The sequence below is a fragment of the Struthio camelus genome, chromosome 2, assembly GCF_040807025.1.
Source record: "Struthio camelus isolate bStrCam1 chromosome 2, bStrCam1.hap1, whole genome shotgun sequence".
NCBI classification, from domain to species: Eukaryota; Metazoa; Chordata; class Aves; order Struthioniformes; family Struthionidae; genus Struthio; species Struthio camelus.
Window position 1 is genome coordinate 56,971,277 of NC_090943.1, and position 27,553 is coordinate 56,998,829.

Below are 27,553 nucleotides of genomic sequence, written 5' to 3' on the forward strand. Positions count from 1 at the left end.
TTTAGCACATGGCAGAAAGAAGGTGGAATACAGACCACAGAATACTCCTTTGCATCCTTTGTATATTCTATGTAAATGGCGCTCTCCTTTGATCAGAAACCACTCCTTAGAAGAAACATCTGTAAACTTCCTAAACAGCACTTGCAGGTGGAGCTGTAACCTGCATGCAACACACCTTTAGCTGAAACAAGAGCCTGTGTTACAAGACAAGCACTTCAAAAAAAATCCCTCAGTAGCCAGACACCCCTCTGCAGTTGCTGCATATGTTGCCTGCTCCAAGCATCAGGGTTAAATACACTACTGGGTTACTGTGGCTAAACAAGTTACCACACATCAGCCGAGCTGCAGCAGCTGGCTGTCAGGAAACTCTTAGCCAACAGTAAACGTTTGGCAAAACACACTTACCTAAATGTTGGCAGGAAAAGTTTGTGCAATGCTTTTGACCTCACACGTGTGAGGAGCTAAGTTCTTGAATACAGTCAGTAATACTGGCTCAGCAAAACAAGCTAAAACTGCATCAAAGGGGTCACCACAGTTAGTGAAGAAAATCTGACTTCTTAAAGGTGGCTGGTGCATCTATCACAAAGTAAATCCTTTGCACTTTCTTTATCATTAGAAAAATTTTATGAGATTCATTGGCTCTGCATGCATCTGTCTTAGTTTTAATGATGATTAATGACATGAATTGCTATTTCTCCCTACTTCTTACTAGACAAGAAAGTAGTATTAATATATGGAATTACAGAGTAATTCAGGTTGGTAGAAAGCTCTAGAGGTCACCTAGTCCTGCAGACATAGCAGAGCCAACCTCAAATTTAGGTCAGGTTGCTCAGGGCTTCATCTGGGCAAATTCTGAGTTTCTCCAAGGATGGAGATTCCACAGTCTCTCTGGAAAACCTCTTCCAGTCCTGCACCACTATCTATCCTTGGTAGTATTTTTTCCTTTTGTCCAACTGGAGTTTCTTTCACTGCAACTTACAACCTTTGCCTTTTGTCCTTTCCCTGTGCACCTCTGAGAGGAGTATGCAATTTCTTTAGGTAGTAGGAGTGAGCAATTGGGTCCACCTCCCTCCCCAGCCTTTTTCAGGCTAAAAAAGGCTTGTTCCTTCAGACTCTTCTGTACATCATGTGCTCCATCCCCCTTAATCTTCTTGGTGGCCCTTTGCTGGACTCACTGCAGTTTGTCAATCTCTCCTCATTACCGGGGCGCAAAGCTGGTCACAGTACTCCAGACGCAGCCTTACAAGTGCCAAACAGGGGAAAAAGTCGCTTCCCTTGACCTGCTAGTTATACTTGTGCTAATGGCGCCCAGCATGTGGTTAGCCCCGTTCTGCAAGAGTGCACTGCTGACTCTTCAAAACAGGGATCACTCTACAAAGATCCAGAGTTATACTTGCAAAAATAAAATTAGCCTGAGTCCTTAGTTTGCCCTGGCAGTCACGTATCCTCAGCTTGCTGTGGTGCAGAAATTAATTTTAGAGCCCTGGCCAGCGTAAAAATCAATACTAGATACTGAAGTGTTACTCTACTACTAAAATCAAGAAGTGTAAAGAAGGAAATTAGAATCATCAAATTCTTTCAAATGATAATAACTAAAGCAAATTGAGCAGCTATGAGATATTCTGTTCTCTGGAGCTTAAAAGCAACAAGCCAATAAAAAATCCTTAACCCATACAAAGCTAAATAGGCTTTATAGGTAGAAAAGAAAGAAAATCTAAGTAGAGTCAGCAGTTTAAAGATTTTCCTTTAGTTGTTTCCTTCAAGATCTTAGATAGTGAAGGGCCATTTAAGCCATATATATGTATATGGCCTAAATATATAGGCCTTCAGATATATATATATATATGTATGTATGTATGTATGTATATGTGTATATATATGTATATGAATCTATTTGCAGGTCACACATACACACACACACTCCTTCTACCTGAGTTTTATCTCTCAGTTTCACGAAGATAGTCCCTTTCACTAAGCAAATTAAACCTTACAGACAACTGTATGTGGAATCGGGCTAGAGAAGGGACCATCCCTGTTGGTCCTGAAGCACCATCTCTGTTGGTGCTGTTTGTGTAGCCACTCATGGCCTTCTTTGGCCATATAGCTATTATCTTTAGAATAAAAAAAAAAAAAACTACACACATATCTGCACACACAATTTCAACTCTAAAATTTAAACTATGTCCTTCAGCTTTCTATCACTGCTGAAAATAAATAGCTGCCAGAAACCTTACCCTGCAAACTGCTTTCCAGTATTCTGCCGTCTCAAGGGGTCTTTTCTGATCTCCTAACAGGAGATGTGGCAGCGCCAAGTAATCTGCATATATCTTACCTATAGACAGTGAGAAAAGTCCACTCTATTGACAGGTAGAAACAGCTGTATGAACCATGGTAAAGCTCTCAAGGAAAAGTAGAAAAAAAGATTGGAGAATTAATTCTATTGGAGATAAGGGTACTGAACAGGGAGAGGGGCTAAGGGAAGCCTGACTGAGAACAGAGATAGAGATCCAAGAGGATTTCTAGGCGTTTTTTTTTCCCTTGAAAACATCCAGTCACTAATTTATAAATGTGCTTATAAAAATCACATACAGGCCTTAAAATACAGAATAAGCAACAGCTATACAGTAATCTCATCAATTCAGATTAAAATAAAAAATAAACCACCAATAAGAAGAAAACAGACCTTTAGCAGCTTCCAAACCCCTAGCTTACATAGAAAAGAGTTCTTGGAAGGAATCTGAAAATTGTGACAGCCGTAAGATTACATCTGCCATCTCACACATCTGATTTTGCAAAAATAAGGGTCTTCTGTTTTCCTTTTTGGTGACTCGTGAGATATTATTTTCACTCCGAAGGGCTCATCAGTTGCTTCTGAAGAGGCTGGCAGTATTACAACAATACAATGAGACTTGCAGATTCCTTTGGACTCCTGGTTAAGTACAACAAAAAGTTTCAGACAGCCTTTACTATTAAAGCATAATGGATGTAACTACAAACTTTGAAGTCCTTGCTGCTAAGGGTGTTGTAACATCGGCAACACAACAAAGATGAGCCAGTTTCTCTGAGACAGAAGACTAGTGCTTTAAAACCTGAAGATACCTCTCCAGAGAGAGAAATCACCAAAAAGTTCAAAGCATGTGTGGAAGCTATTTCCCCAGACTCTTCTATTCTTCCAGAAACAGATTGACATTCTTGCTGTAAGGATGGTTCTCGAATATTTTAGTTTCACAGACACAATGTGAAATTAATGTCTTCAATTGACACAGCAGGATTTTCAGCCATCTGTACTGGTGTCTTTTTCAAGGATTTTGACACAGGAATTGGTATTCATCTCTTTACCTGTCTCTCATCTTTGGGATAATGTAATTACCTGACGTCAAATCGCTCTTTGTTGTTGCACTCACAATTTCTATAGTGATATTCATCAGCTTTTATACATGTTACTGGGGGGAACCTTGCTTCTCTGCTTGCCATGACCAGTGTATAATGGTAACTTTGAGGAACTGGGAGAGAGACTATCAATAAATTCTCATCAGTGTATCTCATTCTCATCAGTTATCACTATACCTAGAGCATTTTTCACATGGTTATTCAAATTGACAGTGCAGTGGGGGAAAGGCAAAGATGAACGGGTCGCATGACTTTCAGAGGAGCACTCTACACCTTCCTGTCTCCAATAAATTATTTTGCTCTCAGTGGAAAAAATGGTGGAACCCAAGTGCCCATGTCTCAGCTTCACTGCCATTTCCAAATAACAACTATCTCCGATGCGTTCTCAAGGCCAAATAAGCTGAGGAAGAAACAAAACCTAGCATTTCCTACTTTCCTTCAGGAAGTATGTGCTGAATCCCTCCCATCTCATCCTCTTCCATTTTCCCACTCATACAATCTCTGGAACTTGAGAGGACACTTCCAGTTAACACTCCAAGGCCCACCTTAATCTGTGATAAGGAAGTCACTACCAGCGGTTGCTACAGCCATACTTCTGTAGGAACCGTTCCCAAAAAAACAGAGGGAACGCTCTTTTCCAGAATTCCAGGTTTCCTTAAAAGGGCTTTTGTGTTTCTCACAGCTGTGGGAAAGAACAACGACCCTTCTGAACATACCCTAGGCAGCTCAGGCTGCAATGAGACACGGGAGGACACCACCAGGTACACCAGCTTACTTCCCCTCCTGTGCGGCCTTATCATAGCCCGGACGCCTGATCTCGCTTTACACGGGTACACTGGGTAGCAAAATCATTTTGTCAGATGCTGGCCAGTTACTTCATGTTCTAAAAACAGCGAAACACAGCAGGAGCTACTGATGGACAAATGCTAGTCTTTTTAATGGTGACTGACGTATTCAATCAAGACACCGCGTGAGAGGGAAACGTCAAACAATGAAGGACATTTGTATAAGGACAGATGAGACAAAAACAACAAAAAGCCCTGGCTTTGCTTGTGAAACACGTATGAAAGATCTTTGCTGCTCTTTTCAACCACAGTGCTATTTAGATTACAATTACTTAAAGTGAACCAACAATAATATAAGCTCTTCTGCTACTCTAAGAGAGGCTATAAAAATCTCATTGTCAGCCGCATCATTCATCATGATAACCTCATTTCAACTGAAACAAAATCTCTGAGACATCACCCGCCTCCCCCCTCTTCTCTTCCCTTTTTTATTTGCCTATAATAAGGTCTATAGTCTAGGGAGCTTTCAGGCTGAGTTCCATGCATTGTGATTCACAAAATGAAAATCTGATATTATATGCCCACTGACATTCACATCAGCAGCAATTCATGCAGCAAAAAGCCATATGCCATGCACCTCTGATTTAACTGTATTACAAAAACATATACTAGAAAGAAGAAATAAAAATACGGAGGCAAGAATGGTTCCTCGGATCTGATTATTATCCACACTTGAAGTCAAGAATGACAGGGGCAATATCACAAAATACGCTGTTCTAGTGACAGTTCCAGTTAGTTTATATCATTTCCCTTAGTGACTAAAATGCCCTATATACAAGTGAGATGAATTCTTGCCCAGTAGAAAATGTTTTTAACAGAGGGTACCAAAACAAGCAAACAAAAAAAGCACAGATAACCTAAAGCCAGGGTTTTTCTCTGGCTTTTCACTCAGTCATCTTTTTGAAGGCTGTTACGTATATTGGCTTGATCAGCACCCACAGAGAGCACTTTGAAAATATAAAGTACCAACAGTTTTAAAAATTGCCATCTATAGGGTATTAAACAGACCTGTGCGTGTCCTGCAGTAACACACAGACTTCATTAGGAAACAGAAGGGTAAAATCCACTCTTCCAAGGAAGTCTGGGCTTTTACAAATAAAAGATTTAACTGCTGAAACCAACAGTAACTGTCACTGGGGGGGAAAGGATGAGTCAAAGGAGTTACTGACCAAGGAATGGATTTTACTAAAATACTCTCTTTTTTCCTTTTTCTTTTTTAGTAACAGATGCTTTGTTGAGACACCCCATCTTTTCCTTGCTCTCTGCTTGAAGAATCCATCTCTTTCTTTGTGTTTCTATCCTCGAACGTAAAGGGGAAGAATCTCAGCCTTAAAATGCTTCTCCCTTTAAGTCTACAGCTTCCATGAAATCATTCCATATGTGATCATGAGAGAAGGGCAGTTCAGCTACAATAATAACTAGATGTGACCCTGCTACTAAAGGCTTCCGAAGCCTTCTGGCAAAAACAGAAAGATGATATTTTTAATGAAAAAACATCTTTAAGCTAGAAAAATACTTCATATACTACAACGTGCAGAGAAAGACAAGCGTGTTTCTCCTTACTGCTTCACTGTTCTGTATAAATACTTAGGTCTCATGAATTAACACCAGGTTATTTCAAAGGTATTAGCACAGTTGATAATGCTAGCGGGTGTTGAACATTTTTCAAAAGGAAGCAACTAACTAGGTTGAAAAATGCAATACAGTTGTTTAGTTCCTTTAAGTTTAAGGGCTTCAGACTTTGGGGTATGAATACTTAAACTGAGATCTGATTTTTACCGTCAGATCCCTCAATAAGCGGAAGGCTGCATCATCAATCTTCAATACCCCTCTTCAGGTGCCTGCAGCCAGAAGCAGCAGAGGAGTAATAAACTTGCTCTGACAAACACAGTGGGACACATTTGGACATCTGACAGGTGTAGATAAACGCACAGAGACGGAGAGGTCCAGCAGAGCCATTCCCAAATGAACAGCTGATGAATAAATCACAAAATGCATGGAGCACTGACCTAACGCTAGGGAAAGGTCTTAAAACAAACAGGATCTCCCTATATTATATTAAGCTGCTGAAAACAAAGCCTTTTTGAGCAAGTGATTGCTTACAGAACAGGCCTGACAACCTTCCTGCACTCAATTATACTCTTCTAGGAGACTCCACTGTATTTGGACAGTAATTTTTTCAATTAAAAACTCACCTTTTCTCTATAAGCCATGCAGCAGACTTGCAAAATGAATGTTGTCACAAAATATATTTTTGCTAAATTCATGAATTACCCAATTAATGAAACAATATATTTATAGCAATTATCTGCTTCCAAGGAAATTTAATAAAGCACTAATGGCCTCAGGTGTGAAAATACAGAATTTAATTTGTGCTAATATGCCTAAGCCTGGGGAATACTGAATTCACTCTGTGTGAGCATAATTTATCTGCAGTATCCCTGACTGATACAAACAAAGCATTGCCAAGGGAAGGTGTAATAAAGCTAACCGAGGTGTAATCATTCCACTGGCTCAGCGGTTCCCACAGGTAGAATGCAAACAGAACAGTCTCCCAGAAGTTCTCTCAAAAGAAGTTAAATTCATCTGCTTCAGACTGGTGAAACACCCCAAAAGAAAATAATAAATGCATTGGAGAACACCTGTGAAGAGCTATTCAGGATTCCTTCCCATATTTACCACCGAAAGGAAAAGTGAGTGAGACAGATTTGTGTGTCTGACTGGAAAGATTTTACTTTCAAGTTTTTGTTTGTTTGTTTTTAAACCAATTTTTCCTCTTAGAGGCAACAGGCCTTTCATCTTCCCAGAGCTATCACGTGCTATCCTCCTTCAAGCCTCTCCGCATGGGGTGGAAGCGGGACACAGGCGCAGAACGAAGCTGCGCCTTTGGGGCTGCCGCTGCAGCTGCAGCCAAGAGCCGTGAAACAGGGCGGCAAACGGGGAAGGAGGAATCGGCCAGGAACCACTTTTGTGCTTTTGGCCTTGTCACTGCTTCGCTGTCAGATCACTGGATCTCGGTCCTGCAAAATGGGGATACTGCAATTTGGCCAGCTCTGCAAAGCGTTGGGAAGTGCAGCATATTGATCCTGCCACTAGAGGGGATCCCTGGAGCACGCTGTGGACCTGACCGGCGCAGCTGCCAGGGGCGATGCCAAACCTGCAGGCCAGCATGGAGCCGCCACCACCACCACGCAGCGCAGCTGCAAAAAGGGGGACGGGGCGATTGCAGCAAGGGTGGTGTGTCCGATGGGACTGCCGACAGCCCGCAGCCTGCCCTGGCAGCTCCCCTACTTGCAGCGGATCTGCAAAGCAGGCGACAGGCCCTCTGCTGCGGCCACCTCGCGTCGCTGCCCTGAGCCTTTCCCGACTGCCTCCATAGGCCTTTGCTCCCTTGCGGCCACCTCGCGTCGCTGCCCTGAGCCTTTCCCGACTGCCTCCATAGGCCTTTGCTCCCTTATGGTTAAGTTACATTATCCGATTTTGGTGTTGGGCCACACGGCCTGCTTCCACACACAACATCACTTATACAATTACTCTCTTTAAAATCTTGCTCTTGAGCAATTAGTCACATTTTGAACCTAGCCTTCAGCAATTATTCATCCTAAAGGTACCTAAAATGTAGCAATGCTAGAGAAGCTGAGAAACCTGTGGCATGGCACTTCCAAACCGTCACTGAGCACAGAAACAGTATTTTTCATTTTTATGTTATGCTTGGCTGCCTTTTCTGTTATCTTGTCACAGAGCGAGGTAAAATGTTCACAGGGTCTAAGCATGAGCAATAAACATCTTGTGGTTATCAAATGCCTCAGTGTTTGCTTTGGTATTTAATTACAGGACTCACGTAGGGCATTTATTGTTCGCATCTGCTGCCACTGTGAACAGTATCCACTATACTGATTACCATACAACACACAGTTTGTTATGCGCATAGCTGTCAGAGACACGTATTACAGTCTTGCAGAGCAGACCCCACTCCTGCACCAAGGATCCAGTGCTATGGTTCGGCACGGCACTGAAACAGGCGCACAGCACAAGCGCCGCGGCTCGGGGGTACCGGGGTCTGCCACCATGAAAACGCACACCAGCTTTGCCAAAAGGCTGAAGTCAGAAAAAATGTTTTTTTCATTACCGCAATACAGAATATGTTTTTGTAAGAACATTGAGAAGTTGGGATTTTATACTCTGATGATCTAAAACATATGGCCAGAGGACAAAATAAGTTAACTAGAGTTCTCAGTAATGAAAAAAAAACAGTTGCATCAACAGTCAATCCCCTTTCCTGCTCCCCGAACCTGTAGTTTCAGTGAATGCAATAGACTTTGATCTCAAGTGCTATACACCACGGGAGTATTAAAGTTTTTGCAGTTTTGATGTCCCCTACTTAACTTTAGTCATGTTGAAAAGGCAAGAAAGATGTGTCTTTGTTACGACTAGTGATTTCTGGCTATCTAGCAACCCTATATACTATACTCATTCTCTGCAAAGCAGCTTCAAAACCTCGGTGGGTGAATCAAATAATTTTGTTCCTTACTACACAGTGGGACTGAAAGCAGTAAACTTTTTTTTGCACTACACACAGAATTAGCAAATTGTTCCACAGGTCTAATAAGACAAACTATGGCTGGCCCTGCAATTAAAATAATCAAATAATCCATTTGTTCACCCTTCCTCCTATTAGCATGTGAACTTCAAAGCTGTAAGAAGCACCAGTCTGAAATATCTGGAGAAGAGAGGTAAGAGGACAATCTTGTCCCTCACAGAATGTCCTTCCCATCTGTGCTGGTCCTGTCTCATGGCAAATAATAAGTGTATTTTTCAGGATCACTAATACAAGATAGCTATTGCAATGTAAATTCTAATTAGGACAACCCAGACTCACTTACCTAAGCGCAGCTAGTGGAGATCAACATAGAATTTTCCATTGGGAGTTTACATTAAAGTGACACCATGAGAGGAACTCTACAGTGGGACGGTTACCTTGAATTCCACCTACCATCATGTACAAAAAGTCAACCAAACCAAGAAAACCCTTCTTAAATGAAGTACTTAGCAGCCTGTGTGGCAGCCAGGCCTGATTACCCCGAGCAGGCAGTGCAGAGTTGGTGGCCCTGACGAGATGGAGAACTGACTGATGGGCACCCATTTGAATGGGCAGGCTGGTGACAAAGGTTTCTGGAAGGTTTCTGGTTTCTGCTGGAAAGTCAGCAAACTCAGTCCAGCTTCTCTGCAACCACCACCGACTCTGAAATCAATACATAACCTTTTCTTCTGTCATGATAAAACATGCAGAGTTATGTAAAGTTTGGAGACAAGATTACATTTTCAAAGTCGTAAACTGTGCTGTCTGCTCACAAATGACTGGAGGAGAGAGCTTGTAACATGTCCTTTGATCATCTGTATGCTCAAAGAAAAACAAAAAGGTTTCAAATGGAATTGTTGCCACTTGCATGTCTGTCTATCCAATTGCACTTAATTCCCTAGAAAACTCACCAGGCATGAATTATGTATGTCTTAAAATGTTATAAAGGCATAAAATAAGCTTAGCTGCCTGACTGAATTATTCTATTCAGACCTCTACTAGTATATTGAGAGACTGTAAAAGAGGCTCTGTGTCTGACAGTATCACGCTATCACCATAGAGATCTGAGAATTTTTTTCTAATGCACAGTGGTGTAAGAGCTGAGCCTGACAAAAAAGGTGCCTAGTTTAATGAATGAGAGTCTAAAAGACAAAGCATGAGATCAGGAACGTCTCACTAAAAGACCATCAAATTTTTCCAACTATGAACAAAGTGCTGTTTTAGTCACTTTTTTTAAAGCCTTAAAATGAACAAACTGATATGAAATCTCCACAACATGGACTGAGGAACCATGGTGGAGCAGTATGTAGTTTTGCTATCAAAATAAAATCTTAATCTGTGGTTTAAAAAGCCCTTGAAAACAGGCACTGAAATCTGAGGGAAAACATCCAATTACCTCACCTCTTTTAGCACCTATCACTCTCCAACGCAACAGACGAGGAAACAAATCTTCATATGTGTACATAGACCTCCTACCACCTCTAATATGTGCAATTTCCCGTGATTAATCAAAATTTTAAAATTAAACAAAAAAAGCTCCTTTTCTTCAATTATTATTAAAGATCACAGCAGGTGGATTAGCTTTCCAACAGAAACTCCAGCTATTAAAAGCTACCATCCAATATACTGAGCGTTTCTAATTATGTTTTTTGGAGATTTTGCAGGAGGAGGGGAAAGGAGAAGGAAGAAAAAGAAAGATCCCATCACCCAAGGGAATAACAAACTGTAGGAAAGTGATGTTTCATACATTACCACAGCAATCAAGTTATTGAAACTGAAAAACAGTAACACAAAGAAAAGAGGACTTTTCATATAAGCCAGACTACTGCAACTGGTAAGGCCTGCCTTCTTCTATTCACTCCTCAAAGCATGGGCTGAACGCTCCCTGGGTCTACATGGCCTCTGCCTGCCAAGATTTCAACACTATCTGCTTAAAAATTGATATCCCTAGCACACAGAGAAGATGCAGAAAGAATATGAACGTGCCCTGATCACCAAAGCCTCTTAGTACTAAAGAATTAAAAAGAGTATTGTTTGGTTTGGTAAAGCCATCAACACTGGCAGCTGTCACCCACCAACCAGATGGGTAAACCTTGGGTACCACTATATAACATATTATCCCCCACAATCCAGAAGTGCTTCACAAGCCCACACAACAATAGTTTGCTTCACTCACTGATGGTTATCAGCTGACTAATGTACCTCACCATCACATGTCATTCGGAAATGGATGAGAGCACAAAATCTCCTTGTGACTAGAAGAAAGGATATACACAAGCTGAACATAACTGCTTGAACTGTTAGAAATGACAGAGTCAAAACAGTTTATTATTCCCATCCCTTTACAAAAAGCATTAAGAAATCAAGAACAACTTGAGCAGGTAGAGACTTCTCAACAAACATCTCTATAACCAACACCTAGTCTCTGGCAGGGCTCAAGATCCAGTCAAAGGATGCCAACGAAGATAAGGATGCCTGCTGGCCAGAGAAGTGCGAGTCTCACATTCTTGCAAAGTGCAAATGATGCTCTCCAGCCTCCTGGTAAGTTAGAGAGTTAAACCGGGACATTTAGGGCCCACTCAGCTGGCCAACCCTGTTCTCCATAGCTTTACTACTAGTCAGTAGATTGTCTGACAATTCCAGATGTCTCTCTTCAATAAAAAGGGTGTGATTTGATTTTTCTTTTTTGTTAAGAATTTTTAGCTGGCTGCACTGCACTTTGTCAGGATCACGTCCACTCTTGTATATTTTACCACTTTAGCGCTCAAACGAAATGAAAGGGATGAACAGAACTATCACTGCATTATTCTCCTTGCATTATTTACAACCTTAGAGGCTGCAGTACTTCAGCGTAATATTACTAAAAGGGAGAATTTCCCCTCAAGCCAGGTTTTTATCTTCAGGGTCTGAAGCGCAACATGACTGAAAAAGGTCTAGAAACTTCCCTTACACCTCCTATCCCCTACCCGTGCCTTCTAAATGCTGTCCCTCTAATGTGCAAAGAAGCTGAACAGGTGAAACTCCACAGCATTTAGAAGTGGGATCAGTAAATCCCTGTGCCTCTAGGTACAAGTATAGGGCCTTGCTTCACCATCCTGCCCAGATAGTCCCTCCCAACCCTTTTTCTTGCCTTGTTGAAGTCCTCTGAAGTTGCCCTCATTTCCTTCCATGTCTTGTTCAAGAGCTGAATGCAGATACAGAAGAATTCTTCAAATGATCTGTCATGGGTGAAGAACATGGGATGGAAATCATTGCAGGTCTCACTGGCTAAAAACAGAAAAAAACAAGGGGAGTGGAATATTTACAGGCAGGAACTTCAAAAACAAACAAATAAAACAGAACTCAACTACACAACGTAGAAAGTACTGTAACTGTCAGGAATCCCAGTTTTAACAGTAAAGGTCGTCAAACCATTATTCTGAAAAGCCAGCCTTGGTCTACAGTCCAAAGGGCAATAAAACACAGTACAGAGCCTCTCTCCAGGAGACCAGAAGCAAAATCAAGAGGAGGTAACTACCTGTTTGCCTGAATATCCTCTCAGTGTGTGCTTTGTTTGTGCCAAGTTCAGGCTGGGACAGGGAAAGGCACAGACAGAGCCACAAGTCTCTTCATCAAAAGACCAACCTTCCCCACTGCTACAGTGTATACTGTATTTTCTGCTAAGAACCAGACAGCAAACCCAACCAGTCACAGAATAATACTACATCAGTGTATAAGCTGAAATGTGAAGCTCTGCTGACACAGCAGATAAGCTACCATATTGCATGCGGATACACCACAGAGGTAACCAGAGAAATCCAGACAAACGTATAGATGAGAATATAACTGATTAATTTTTTTCTATGAAAAGAACTGGAAACAAAACAATACATGGATCTTGTCATCTGTCCCTTTTTCCTTTTGTTGTTTTTTCCTCTTTAATCAAATACTGGTTTTAAGGAAGGCAAATTAAAAGAACACTACAATGATGATCTCAAAAAGGGAGTGTACAGTTTAACAAAACTGATATGCAACTCCTAGAGTGAAGACTGGATTTTCAAAAACTAAGGGTAGGGCTGAAGCAGTGTTAACCTCTGGGCATTTCTGAAGAACCTGGGGAAAGAACTGGTTTTAGCCAAGGAGAAAAAAGGCTCCTTACACCCTGCCATGACTTGCAAGGCTACTTCAGTAGGGGCAGACTCACATACTTGTACTCATCCTTATTCTGAGGACCAAGTGGCCACCACTTAGATAAGCCTCCCCCACTACGAGAACAGCAGAAGTACTGCATGTCAGGAGAAACTGCCCTTTTTCTTGACACTGGAAATCCGTCCCTGATACCTGCACTCTCTCAGCGGAATTGCAGAAAGTGGATTAAGACTCTCTGCAGGAATACGCGAATGGCACAGCTAGGCTGACTCCCTCAGCTGGCCGCCACCACTTGGTCCCAGTGCCTCTTTTAGCAGCACATCCATCTGTTTGGTGCATTTAATTACCACTGCCATGATAGCAGCTGCTGCCATAGGCACATGAGTCGGGCTCAGAATGACCTGAAGCCTCAAATAAAAGTGGTTCCTGATCTTTCCCAAGATGCAATATTCCAATTAAACAGCAAAACTCTGAAGCTTAATTGTAGATTTGAGGCTTAATTTTAACCTCAAATTTACTAAGATCTAATCAATTCCTCAGCTCTGTAGTTAGGATGAGAGTTAATTTAGGAGCACCAGGTTTCACTCTAATCAAATAAACTCCATTTACTTCGAAGGACGTGCAGCCAAGGGGGAATTAGTCAAAGCAGAGACCTATATTTACGAGGCAGGAATCAATCCCTTTAAAAGAATAAAATCCTTGAGGCATGATTTTCAGAGCACCTTCAACTTCCATTCACTCAACTGGAACTACAAGGGCTCAGCACTTCCAATAATCAGACCTTCAGCCTATAATAACATTAGAGACAACAGAGCAGATTCTCAGAGGGCACTTGTCTTTAAGTCATGAAATACTATAACGATGAGAAGAAATAAAGTAACAGCGAACAGAAGAATGCAGTCAGTACCTTGGCTGCATAAATCACAGCATGAAACAAGGCAATAACCTTAATGTACACTGGCCTTTCTGATCCTCTTCAGACCCTGAGCTTATCACTGCTCCTCCTCATAAAAAATCAATAAATCAAAATAACTGGGAAGGACAGCGGTTCTCAGAAACTTGATAATCGATTTTAACTCATGCTACTTATGATAATCAGCCCCAAACTGCATCTACTATGTGGACTGCATGCAGAATTAGAGGTCTCCCCCCCCCCCCTTTTTTTTTTTTATATAACTAGACTACATAATGCAGTTTATGACTTTTCAGTTCAAAGACAAAAGAGTAAATAACACTATTATTGATATAAATGGAGAAAGTTAAGCCTGTTAGAAAAAAGGATCAACATCTTAAAGGAATCCTGAGAAAAAAATCAGAAACAAATAACAACTTCTTCAAAATTCCCACCCAGCATCTAGATAGTGGAAGAAAAAAAAATCGTATTTAAAGGTAGCTTTTTTGTATGTCTGTAGAATCCTAGGCAAAATGATCCAACTCAACGGAAACATCACAAATAAAGCATATTAGCAGTATTCATATTATAGCACTTGTAGCCCCTGCAACTCAGACCAGGCTTCTGTTCTGCTCCAAGCGCTTAAATGTCTAATGAAAGACAGTCCTTCTCTTCTTGAGAGATAAGCTGAGGATGAAGAAAAAGGTAAAACTGTTTCTAGCAGTTTCCAGAACAGAGTATGACTGAGCCCCAGTCTGAGCTCCTACCTCTCTCCCTCCAGTCCCAGGCCAACACCTTAACTACCAGAGTACTGCTGCCTCTGAGAAGTGGGCAAATTTAGAGGCTGTCCAGTTTTACCAACTACAAACTTCTGGCATTTGTTCATTTTTTCTTTTTTCTTCTCCACTAACTTGCAATTTGATTAGTTATAATCTGAAACTGAGGTCCATCATCAAAACAATCTGGAGACCTTTTACACAGGATCTTTTACAGGTGCAAAATTCCTGGGCTTAGGTCCAGCACTGTCTAACCTTAATTTTCACAAGCAGGAACCAGCCACGTTTATAACAACACAAAACCTTGCAAGCACAGGACTGCAACCGAGGGACACAAATCAACATGATTATTTAATAACATCATCAGGTTTTAATTATGCTCCTGTGAGATCACCTTTGAAAGGCAAGTCACAGAAGAAAAGCCTGGCCTACATAAATCCAGTGAAGATCTTGTTGATTTTCTCTTCTTGGCACAACTCTCGGAGCTGTAGACCGAAGTGCCACCTATTGGGAATTAAGCAGTCCTTCAAGCTTCTAACTGATCTACAGCTGTGACTTTTGAGAAATAAAGCTCAGTTCATTTCTCATCAAAAATTGCTCTGGCCAAAAAAAAAAGCTAATTTCTACCTTGGAGTTTTTGTGGTTCTTGCAGTCTATATTTTTTAGAGCGTCTACCCAAAATAATTTTGTTTGGCAGTTCATTTTTTAAATTATGAGAAACATTCAAGCATCCCAGAGCATTCAAATGGTAAACAGATTTGATACGTTACATTATTCCTCTGCAGATTAGCAGAAAACAAGAGGAAAAAGCAAATAAATTGAGAAAGACTAAAAGAATTGTATCTTCATGTTTTACCCCATCTCTGAAAGCCTTTTCCCATGAGAAACAACAAGAAAAACAAATCAGGGTAGAATTTCTTCTAGCTATGTTGGGAATAGTTAAGCATCTGCATACTTGCATAAGCCTGTCTTGGAAGGGCACAGATTACAGTAGGATGTTTCAATAACAGATTGACCTGAAGTAGAGCAGAGATTTAAACTTCAAAGTCGCTGTTCAAAGTGAACTGGATGGAGACAACAGGGATTTCTGCATGCAAGACAAATGCTAGGAAAGGACAAGTGTCACCAGAACGAACAGTTGGGGTGTCCCCTCCTCACAGTCCAAACCAGTGCCACCAGTCAAAGGCTACCAGTTCATCAAAAGGTGGTACCAACATTGCGCTGACAGCAGAAGTGATACCCTTTCCACTCCAATCTAAAATTAATTTGAGGGGGGAGGGTGCTGAGTACATCTCTCCCCCACCTTCAAAAAAATAAAAGTGTAGTTATTTTCATTTAGCTTCCACCTAGAATAGGAAAAAATCTGAATACACTTCTTTTCTCTTACAATTTATTTTTTGTGTAATACTTGGAAATAACACAGCGATACTCTCTCATCCCAAATTACAACAGCAGACAGAGACACAATAATGCACCTCTTTAGACAAGGTATTGCCCTGGGTCTTAAGAAATCTCTGATTTCTTCCTGGCTCGGCTGCTGAATGTTAAGTTACTACTAGCTGCTCAATCTCCGTCGTGCCTTTAAAGTGATAAGTGGTCACTCTGATCTTTGTGAAGTTCCTGAAGTCAGGAAATGAGAAAGATGGTATTGATAGGAAAGCAAGATAACAAGTAGCAGTCTGAAAAGGAACTTGAGAAACTGGGAACACCCAACCCTCTTATTTTCAAAATTCACTCAGGGTGCCAGGAGCAGGCAGCCTGGGGTAGTTTGAATGGCCATTTTCCAAGAAGCAGGAGTCTTAAAGATATCTGCTCTCTTTTAAAGAGGTAAGATGTAAGGCCTCCTGAAGAGATCTGAGAAATAATCCGAAGATGCTCAGCCTTCACTTTTGTAAAGAATCTAAAATTCTGCACCCAGAGTTTTTGGGTGCATGGGGAAATCTTGACTGCATTGTGTGCATTATAGAAGAAATGAGTAAAAAGAGCTGATATCCTGGTGCAAGAAATAAAAATATCATCACGTAGGCCAAATAGAAACATGTATTATTCTTTTAGTAGAAGAGTGTTCAAATTCAAACAAATACTAAAAACTTTCAGGTGTACTCAGACATTTAAACCTGGCTTCTGCTACTACATGCAAAGACAAGGACCCCAAAAATCCTTGCAAAGCGTTGGCCATGAAACCATTATAACAAGGTACAGAACAGGCAAACCATCCAAAACAAGAGCTATGTTCACACCTCACAGTTCAGATTCCTGCTAATAATGAAGAGCCAGTAAAATACTGGCATATTTTAGCCAACACAAAGTATATGCTTCCTTAAGTTTTCTAGGAAGCGTTCCTTGATCGATAACTATGCAATTCAGAAATAAAAATGTTTAATGCTTTATAAAACTCTGCAGCTTACTTCCTCTGCCACCTGTATAGTAACCTCCCCTGGAGAATGACATTTCAGTGGCTTTCCCACTCCTCTCTAGAATTAACGGTTGAACCCATTATATTGGGAACGCACATCAAAGACAAGTTATTAATGAGCAATGAAAGACTCATCATGGTTGTCAGCTAGGTACAATCTCTCTACAAAATGCATGCGGAAGGGATTTTGTTGAGTAAATGTGGATAATATACAAAAGCAATAACATTGCTTTGTTCTCTCAAATATTTCATGAGCCAGCAGACGGCTTAAATTGATCAAATAAATTATTCAGTCAGGCATATAAATATGATCACTGGACATTAATGATGTTACCCTTAAAGGGACAGAAAGACCCGTTGGGAGGAGCAAGCCTCTGCACTGGGGGTGTTATTAATGGATCCTGTGTTCCAAGAAACTTGTCGAGATAAACATCCTGAAATCACCTCTACCAGCAAGATACTGAGATGAGGGAAGAAGGGAAACAAAGCCTGGGGTAGCTGGCTAGCAAAACCCCAGTGAGAGAGGGATTTGACAATACGTGCATCTCCTGGAAAGGTGTCTGGGATCTCTGTGATCAAATGTTCACATAAATTTGTGTTTTCTATTACTGAACTGCTGTTTAATTCAGCATGAGTCATTTATCCCCTCTGTTGTTTCCCATTTTCACAGAATGGAGATGATAGTATTTGATGAGAGGAGGGGGGTGACAGAAAGACCCAGTGCCATTTCTGAAGTGCAGCTGCCTCCACAAATGAATGGTGCAATATGGACCTTGGAAATCTCAGCTCCACTTGGCATGGCCTCCTCTGGGATTACTTGCCAATAACAGAAGACAACCAAAGAGCAACTAATTCTCACTAGCCCTCTCAGGAGAAGGAGCACTGTAATTTCTGCTCCTCCCTGAAGATGAGACATAGTAAAAATAACTGCTGCCATGACCATTTTTATGTACGCAATCAAAAATTCTCTCAGTAATACATACAATACGTAAGAAAAAGTGCACCTAATACTGCAGAAATATTGCAATTGCCAAGTTATCTACACTGCTGATCCCTGCAGTCTTCTAGCAATAATTTAGGAAAAAACCTTTGGCTACTTTTCAGTCATGTGATAAGGAAGCAGTGTAATTTAAAGCAAGGAAGGCCACCGTGACAACGGCAGTGCAATAATAAAGCAGTAATGTTGCTGCCAATCGTGTAATTTCCTTTCCTAGGGAACAGCACTGTTTAGAAGGCTCAATCGTTATTAGAACAAAAGCCACTGGTCTTTTTTTTCTTTGAATTGACAGCATTAGATACAGGCACCTAAGCTTCAAGAGACAGAACAAAATAATACAAAGAGCTAAGCTGCATTTGTTGAACTCTAAATCTAGGTGTAATTATTTGAATGCTTTGTATGAAACAAAAAAAGGATAAGGAAGCTCACTAGCTCAATAAACCATTCAACATGTGCCACTGGCATCCCAGGAGGTGGCAGAAAACATCACCCCAGAATTCCTGACAAGAATATCAGAACTGAATCTAAACCCATTTTTTCAAGTTCACTTCTTACTTCCATTTCTTATAAAAGAGGAGCATGCATAGCTATTTACTATGATAACCTCAGTCCAAGAGAAGATGAAAGCCAAGATACATTCTGGAGGAAAATTAGCATAGGGCTAGCGAGAGGCCCAAAAGTCACTTAGTTTTTTCAGCACCAAAATAGCACACACAATTACACGGGAAAGGGCAAAGTAGGTCAAAAATGCCCCCTCTCTGACAAGGTATGTAGTGTTTCCAACGTGCACTGCACCAAAATTATGGGTACAGGAGACATCCAACAGCTCACCTTACCTAATCATATTTAGTTGCAAGAGAAAGGATTTGAAACTGCTAACACGCAGCAAATCCACTAACGTGCACGCCTAAAACAACAAGGCAACAGCATTTCTCTGAACCAACAAGGCTTCTGAGTAGGAGAGCTATAGAGAGAAACTGGAGGGAAAGTACACCTTAAAGATTTCCTACTGATTCCATTCAGCTTTCTTTTCCTGTGGTGTGCCTTTTTCTAAGCTGAGAATAAATTTCACCTGGCAATGGAAAACAAGGATCCCATGACGCCTCAAGTCTGATGAGATGGGCAGGACTAGGACATGTACAGCTTATGTAGCCCCAAGCTCTTCACTAACTTATCCAGATTCACTGTGCAGGTGACTGCTGCTAGATTAGAAGCACGCCTCTTTCCCCCGCCTCCCAATATCATTAAATAAAGGATTTTATTTTTTTGCATCCTCCTCTGTCACTTCCCCAACTGCAAGCCATGCAAGAAGGCTCCTAACTACTGCAGCACAAGTCAGTAAAGCCCCACACTCATCATTAGCAACCAATCCAACAATTCAGAAATGGCATCTGTGCTATGAACCTCAGGCAGAGACTGAAAGATGAAATCCAGGCAGACTCACCCTGCCACATCCAGAGCTGATGGTGAATTGAAAGAAGCCTGTAAAGCCAGTGGTGTCCACACTACTAAGCTGATTTGTAAAAATAATTCCTTCTGCAAGCATCAGTAAATACGCTGACTTTCCTGAATCTCTCCTACTTACAATGGATCTGAAGACTGAATGTTGTTCAGAAATGCAAACAGAAAGCCAGAGCACAAAGATAGGAAGTTACTAAAAGGAATCTTTAGGCAACAAACAGAAAGATCACAAAGAATCATCGTCACACCACTAAGGGTGCCCTATTCGTTTCAAAAGAAACCTATTTTTATTTGTGATGAGAGAGGTGCTGGACATGAATAACTGAATTGCCTCTAGGATGTGTCACAGCACACTGTTGGCCAAGCAGGAACGTATTCTCCTTCCCCTCTCACTCCTCCCCTACTCCCACTATAAAAAGCAGGGATCGATAACAATAAAAAAATGTAACTTTAAAACCTGATGGGTAAAATGGAGAATCATTTTCAGAGGTGAGGGAGCACTTCATTCAGATTAGTCATGCGCTTACAGAAGAAAACTCTGTAAGAGCTGAAATGGTATGGAAAACAAGGACTCGTACTTGTCATGTCAAAAAAGAATGTCTATTGTGAACATGAGCAATAGATGTACAAGCACAGATCTGCAATTACATTCTAGCGCATTTACAGTATACTTGAATAAAACAGCGTTAACCAATTATTCCAATAAATATGCTAAGGGAGCATGAACTGTTTATGGTTACTTTGAGTAAACAAATATAGAATTAAGAGGACTTACACAGGTAAAGCAGAATCTACAGAAGTATATTTAATAAGCAGACAAACTATGTAAAACCTTCTTACAAAAATATCTCTGCTGCTCTGTCCTGATGCCTTACAAAGGTAACGATGGCTATGCGAGAGCTTACAGACCATTTAAAGAGGCATTTCTGACGTTTCTCAGCCCATGGACTGTCTGCTCGAAGGCGAACTGACACAGCAAGTTGCACGCACACAAGGTCAACTAAGCTCACCACCTATTAGTGGAAACACCTTATCACATCTGTTACACCTTGACACCTTAGCCCCTTCCCTGTAACATCCTTTCTCTCCTAAGCCTTCAAAGAAACTAGCTTTATTCCGTATCTCCACACAAATGGGGGCGAATGACAATAATGACGGGGGAGGTAGGTATTCTCATCATTTATGAAGCGCAGCACTTACACTGCATAACAACTCTTTCTAGCCCTACAACACCCAGTGGGAAAGTTTATCCCTAAGTGCTACACTTGGGCACATTTTCTGTTAACTCTTCTGTCACTGCAGAACCAGAACACTCTTGGTCAGAGCCCAAAGTCCCCGGGGTGCAGGAGAAGCAGGCTCTCATCCTGTCTTCGCTTGCATACCTCCTTGATGTGCACACCAACTAGCAAGCTGGGGGACTGCCCTGCATGGCAGGAGTGCTGACTTCTCACTTCTTACTCTGCCTATTATAGATAGCACCAGCTTATTGCTCTCCCTCCCAAACGAATTCTTACTAAAAAGCACACTCTTACCGCTAATTACCCATTTTCTTTATTAGGAAGTTACTTAAACTACACTACAGGTCATAGCTCATGCCTCTCCAAAGACCTTCTGTGAGCTACTTCATCAAGATGATGCTCTGGTTACCATTTGAAATACAGACCATGCTGTTTCGATTCACAAGAGAGGAGCTGTCACTGAAAATTAATTCTGCTTTAAATAGGCTGGCTAGGGCTCCATCTGTAAGCAAGACTTAAAGGAGCTTCTGAAAACCAGCAGAAAAACATTGCAAATAGTAACCTGGAAAATCTGCAGGCGTTTATTTTAGGTCCCCCTTTGTTATCTAAGCATCTCTCATTCCTCCTTTCCTCATAGGGACCTCTCTGTTAAAATTAAATGTTTAAAAATAAAAACACAAAAAAAGATGTGGTCATTGGGTAAAAGAACTACTGTAAAAAACACACTTTTTTGTATTTGATCTTACAAGTGAGCAGCAGCAGGAGAACTGCAAGGGAAAAAAAAAACAAATGAGCAGATGGAGAAGGCAACAAACAAGGAGTCAGGCCAGGAAGGAAAAGAATATCCTGAGATCAAATCATTCCTCTTTAAAAAAGTTACAGCTGAATTACTCATGAAGAGCTGACACAGACTGCCACAAACCCTCCGTACTCACCATTAGAGGTGCTAGTACACACGATTATGTCTCCTTTGGTGCACTTTTGCAACAAGCTATCAGGCTACCATCAATGCCCCGTGACGGGATGGATACCAGACTGGCTGCCTGATACCTCTGCCTGATCAGTCAGGCTAGCTCCCAAGGTGCAATACCTGGAGGAGGACAACCGATCAGTTACCTAGGAAGTGAGTAACTTGGCTAAACCTAGGCTAGCATTTACTAGGATTCCAAATACGAACGATTGTGCATTAAAGCTACCTTGGTATCAAGGAAAAGGTAGCATGACAGAAACACCCTGAATTCCCCAAAATCACCTGTTTTGAATCAGTCTTGGATATAGTCAAAATGCTAAACAAGGTAACAAAGACACAGAGAAAGATGACATCAATAGTACAAAAAGATGATTGCTTGTGATTAAGGTGAAGAAAATTCACTGTATCATACATCCTAGAGCAATGGTAGCTCACCACTCATATCAGATCTGCTTCTGAACCGGGCTGAAACAATACTACTTGCTCAAGAACGAGGAAATCCACTCCCACTAGCTGTATTCAATTTCTCTGAAAAACATGTAGTACTACAGCTACTACATCTCCAATTAGAACAACTTACCTGAGCAATATCACCTCTCCTCCCTCCCCTTTTGCATCCCTACGAACAGCGTAACCCCCTTAAAATAGGTATACCTATACACACATACAAGTATATATTGACTAAGAGCTTCTTTTTGTGGGTGAAAGTGAAATGTTAGAAAGAAGGAAGAGGCCACTGGATACAGGTTTGCACAGACAAAATCCTGTGCCATTTACCCCGGCCTGGGAGCACCCCAACACGTCCATAGCCCAGATGCTACTTCATTCGCGGGCTGCCATGGGCAGTCAGCAATGCTCAGTGAGGAAGCAGCAACTGTGATCCAGTGATTTGTCAGGAAATGCAAACCCTTGTGGACTCAATCGCTATTGGGGCCTGATCTGTCTCACTAAGGTGAAGTTCATTAACTTGCTGTAGAACTGTGTCTTAGTTATCCAACCACAACTGTCCAAACTGTCTTTTTTCCTTACAAGTTGTCTTAATCTGTAAATTATGTTTTAACTATCTACACTGTAGTCCCAAAAGCCAGCCTGATAGAATAAAATCAAAACTGCTGAAGCATACTCTTTTAACATTCACCAGACTGAGGAATTACTATTTACCAAGAAGGAAAACAGTGATGAGGAAGGGTGCAAGCTGCCCAGAAAACATTAAACCTCAGTGCTTGTTGGTGTATTTATCTGAGATCATCACCATAATGCACCGCACAAGTGCCAAGCATCTTCAAAGGGCTGTGTAAACACCAATCAATCACTAGAAGAATATCAGTTAACATTAACTCTTCAGATGTCAAGCTTAACCTCTTGAAAGGCAGTCAGAAAATCAAGCTAATTAGACTGCATGCTTAACAACCAGAGAAGCTATTTAAACAACACGTTTCCAACGAGCACATTCAGTCCACGCACTACTCCAATGGAGTTTTGCACTTCACTCACTGACGCAGACTCAGCTGTTTGATACTACAGCTGCCAGGGCCTGGTTTAGGATAGGTAGAACTATTGTCATCAAAAGTTAGGTTTTAGAAGTGTTTAATTAGGCTGTAAGATTGCCCAACTTCATTTTATTGCTCTTCTTTATAGGTTGAAACATTAAGCCAGCATTTCAGTTATAGTACTGCTAAAAAAAAAAAAAGTTAAAACATTGTATATTAGTCTGGGAAATAGTTCTCTCTTGCTTTCAAAGTATTTTGAGAGAGCAAACTTTTTCAAATGAATTCCTGCTTTATATCCATGGCATTTGCATTAAATACTAACAAACATAATTCATTATAACCACATAACCTTTCAGTTTATAAAGTAGCTTAGAGAATCAGAGAGTTCAAGGATAAATGAAGGAGTGCAGGTTTCTCTCCTCAACGTGGTAGCTGTAAAAAGCCTTTGAGAACAAATGAAGTAAAGATGCTGGAGAGTGGGAGAGGACAGAGGCCCAGAAAATGCATGTAGACTTGCTGAGGTCACATCTTTGTGAACTAGCAGAATCAGTTTAATAAGGAGGAATTTGGTCTAAACTAGAACATCTCTGGAGTTAGCAACTGTGCAGTACTCCCTTGTAGCTTGTTCCATTACTTATCTAGTCTGAAACTTTGTTACTATCATTGTTATTGGATATACATTTTCTCTTTTGTATTGTAAATCCATTATTTGTTTTGTCCTTGCTGAGTACAAGAACAGTATAAAGTAATTTTTACATCATGCGTTTAGGTTTCTGAAGATAGTTATATCCTTTCCATCACTTTATTCCACCTTGACCATGAGAAATTGTATTAATTTTTCCTTGAGGGTCTTATTTTCCCAAGTACATTATCATTCACTTCAGAAATACATTTGTATTCATGAGGATCACAGAGCAGTGACATACAAAGATGAAAAAAATAATTCCTCAGAACCCAAAAGACATACAAGTAAAGAGGCCTTCAGCTGAAATTTATCTGTTGTCTGTGGATGCATCTGAAAGGGGAGCTAAGCTGCTTAGAAACTCTCTCCCACTACAGGGCAGACACTTGGCAATTTCGGACAAAAAAAAGGAAAGTCATCTCAAACAAAACCTCTGTCTGACTCTGCATTTCAGTTTGAAATTAATTCTCAAAACTTAGCATTATTGCTTGTCAGCTTTTTTTTTTTTAACCAAGCATTATCCCACTCATGTCTCAAGAGACATTGCATAAGCAAGTCAACATGAACTAGCTTTGCTTTTGTTAAAAAAAAAAAAAAAAAAAAAGAGTTCCTAACACAATCTCCACAATGTTAATTCATTTGAAAAAAAAAAATCATCATGGTCTTAGAAAGTTGTCTTCAATTCACTCTTGACTGACTGCATTTGTGACACCTGTACATATAGGTTATTTGAACCTATTTAAAAATTTTGAAGTAACATGTCTGAAAAGGGAAAGTGTTTGCCAATCTGCTGTGACAAGTTATAGTAACAGTATTTCAAAGCAGATCAACGAGAAACAATTAAGATTTTAAATGCTTCTTTGAAGAAATGGTTAAATATTCTCCATCACCCACAGAACAGATTAGAAACTTTGGTTTCAAAATCACTAAGGCAAAAGAAGCCCATACCAAATGGGTTATGGGAGAGAAATAAATAACCTCCCCTCCACATTTCAACCTGCAAAAAGCAGTAGAAGCTTTTCTTGGAGTAGATTGAAATTTGGGGAACCAGCAGGCAGTGGCAGCCCAGGGCTTTCCTTTCTGCTCTCCCATGAGGCAGAACTCTGCTCTCACTACAAAAAACGCAGTACTGGCACGTTGCACCTATGCTGGTAACCTCAGTGGCGTATCTCATTGGACTGAGGTGTGTGTGTGTGGGTGGGTGGGTGGGTGGGAGGGAGCGTACGAGTGTGTATGTGTGTACATGGATGGACCTCTGGCAGGGCACCCAGGCAATTGTGCAGTTACTGAGAGGGGGGTACGAGAGCTTTGCTCCCCTCCTATGAGTTCCCACCACTTGTTCCCCAGCCACGGCATGAATACCATCTCTGTTACCACCGCCTCCGTGCAATAGTTTTGCTTGCTGACCCCAGCAACCAGGTTTAGGGAGGTGTGGACAGGCGGGAGCTCAGTGGGGTGACAATCAGCGGTGCGGAGGCTGCACAGACAAGGGGGCAGGCAGAGGTAAAGCCTCTCCCCACATCGTGGCCCCTCACAGACCTTCCTGTGAGACATGAACCCTCCTATTTTTGGAATAGCCTCTACTAAAACTGTACTGGAATAACCTAAATCAGCAGACAAACTCAAACTGGAACTGATTCAGAATAGACTCAATTGGTTTATCCTTATCTTACCTACTTATACATTTATTGTAGAGAAGCCCCTTGCCTCTTGACACAATACTAGGGGCTTCACTATTCTTCAGTACATTTAACAGGAAGGTAAGCTCACAGATTTCTTTTTTTTCCTTCTCATGACTGAAAGACATGAAGAAAATTTCTTTGAAAGTCAACTCAGCAGAGTCAGGATTTTAAAGATGTGGGTAAGTTCAGGCTAACAGAGGTTTTCAACAGTCCGCATGGAGCCCGGTTCAGGCTCTGCTCCACGGCGTTGCTTCAGCACACAGCCAAACCATGTGGCTTGGCCAGGCGAGTGCATGAGAGACCTCTGTTGTCTCCTCCGCGAAGTGGCAGTGTAGACGCCTCTTTTGGAAATGAGGCAACCCGGGTGAGTGTGAGCCCTGGCCCTGCACCTCTCCTGCGTGAGCTGGCCAGATGCCCTTGCCTTGTGCCCCAGAGCCTGTGTAGCTCGCTCTGCTCACAGGCCACGGAGTTACCCAGATTTTCATGCTCACAGTACAAATTCCAGTTAATGCTTTCTGCTATTAAACGTGTAAACAACTGTAGTTCATCTGTAAATACTTCAAGCCAAGAAGCCTAAGTTTTCACAGCCCCTATGAAGGTATCCAATTATGCATCAGACTTGCTTCTATTAAGCTGCAAGAGATTAGCTTTTTCCCTTAAAAAATAGCAACAACAAAAGAGACAAGTCACCTTTCTTTATACGTCGTGTATTAAATACCCACTTTTTGAAACCATGATCCTTCCTTCGCCTTAAAAAGTGCTTCCTATACAGGAAGGATGTTACTATTGCTATGCAGCAGCAGAGCATGCACTCTGCTTTTGTTTCCAGCACACCCTTTGCTGGTTAGCCAGGCTTCACTGCTCCATCAGCACCTTCCCATCCTCACCTCTGCCTGCGCTTTCCCAAGAGCTCATGATACTGAACACAGGTGCAAAGAATCGATGGCTCTGACAGGATGAAAATGAGATTATGGAAACAGCCGTCTCTGAAGTAAAATAATAATGATAACAATAATAAGATAAAAAAACCACAACACACACAGTCCACAGTGCTTAAATTGGAGGGAATGGCTGACTTCCACCTCATGGAGTGCCCCCCTCTCCTACACAATTAGGTCCCCCAACCCTACCTCCTCTTGCAAGTGAGCGCAGACTTTTAATAAATTTGTCATGCAGGGATGGTTTCAGAATAGGAAAGCACACACAACGCTTCTAACTAAAAAAGGAAAGGAGGAGAGGTGAAATTGGTTGCTACCAGGGCTATTCTCAATAGCAGACAAAGCTTAGGAGCAAATTTTGAAGGAAAGTAAGAAAGAAAATATTGATGTGAATAGAGATTGAGATAAGTATTGCATGGGTTTACCAAGAACAGTCTGACAAATCTAATCTTCTTTGACAAAATAACTATTGTTTCTCATGAGTGGAATGTGGTGGACTTAATCTATTTGCAGTGCGGATAGATTCGTTCTCCTGCATCTGTCTTGCTCTGTAAAATCTTTTGATATAACACTTTGTGCCAGACAGAAAATCATCAGATCATCCAGAGAAAATGAGGTCTAGTACAAGAACTGGTGAGGCGGATGAGCTGCTGGCCAAATATGGAAGTGACAAAAGGGAAAGGGGAGTTACTAAGCTAAAAGTAGCACTACTGGAATTTCACAAAGATTAGTTTGGGGCTCTTTTTAAGCATATTTTCATTAAAAATGTTGGCACAAAACACAGAAGTACCTCCATAAAATTTGCTGGGGCCCAAGCCTGGTGACACTGTTAATGGTATCCTAAGGAAAGATCAGAGAGTCAATACAGGAAGGACTTTGAGAACCAGAGTAATCAGAAATGGCATGAAAGTGAATAGAACCAAGTGAAAGACTGGATAATAAAAAGGATTTCTGCTATAATCTGAGACTCACCAGTTAAAAAAATAGCGAAGAAAGACCTTGTATACAGAGAAGGCATCAAAAGCGTGGGGGAAAAATCACAGGAAAAACAACAGTAATCCTTATCATC

At 41.2% G+C, this 27,553-nt stretch overlaps 1 protein-coding gene across 13 annotated transcripts in view; it reads right to left on the minus strand.

Moving 5' to 3' along the window:
- Nucleotides 1–27,553, minus strand: part of ELMO1 (engulfment and cell motility 1) — a 328,408-nt gene that overhangs the window by 93,127 nt on the left and 207,728 nt on the right. For all 13 annotated transcript variants that reach the window (XM_009679671.2, XM_068935901.1, XM_068935900.1 and 10 more), the window contains one exon: nt 11,945–12,081. In XM_009679671.2, the coding sequence (XP_009677966.1) occupies nt 11,945–12,081 (137 nt within the window). The remainder of the gene's footprint in view (nt 1–11,944; nt 12,082–27,553) is intronic.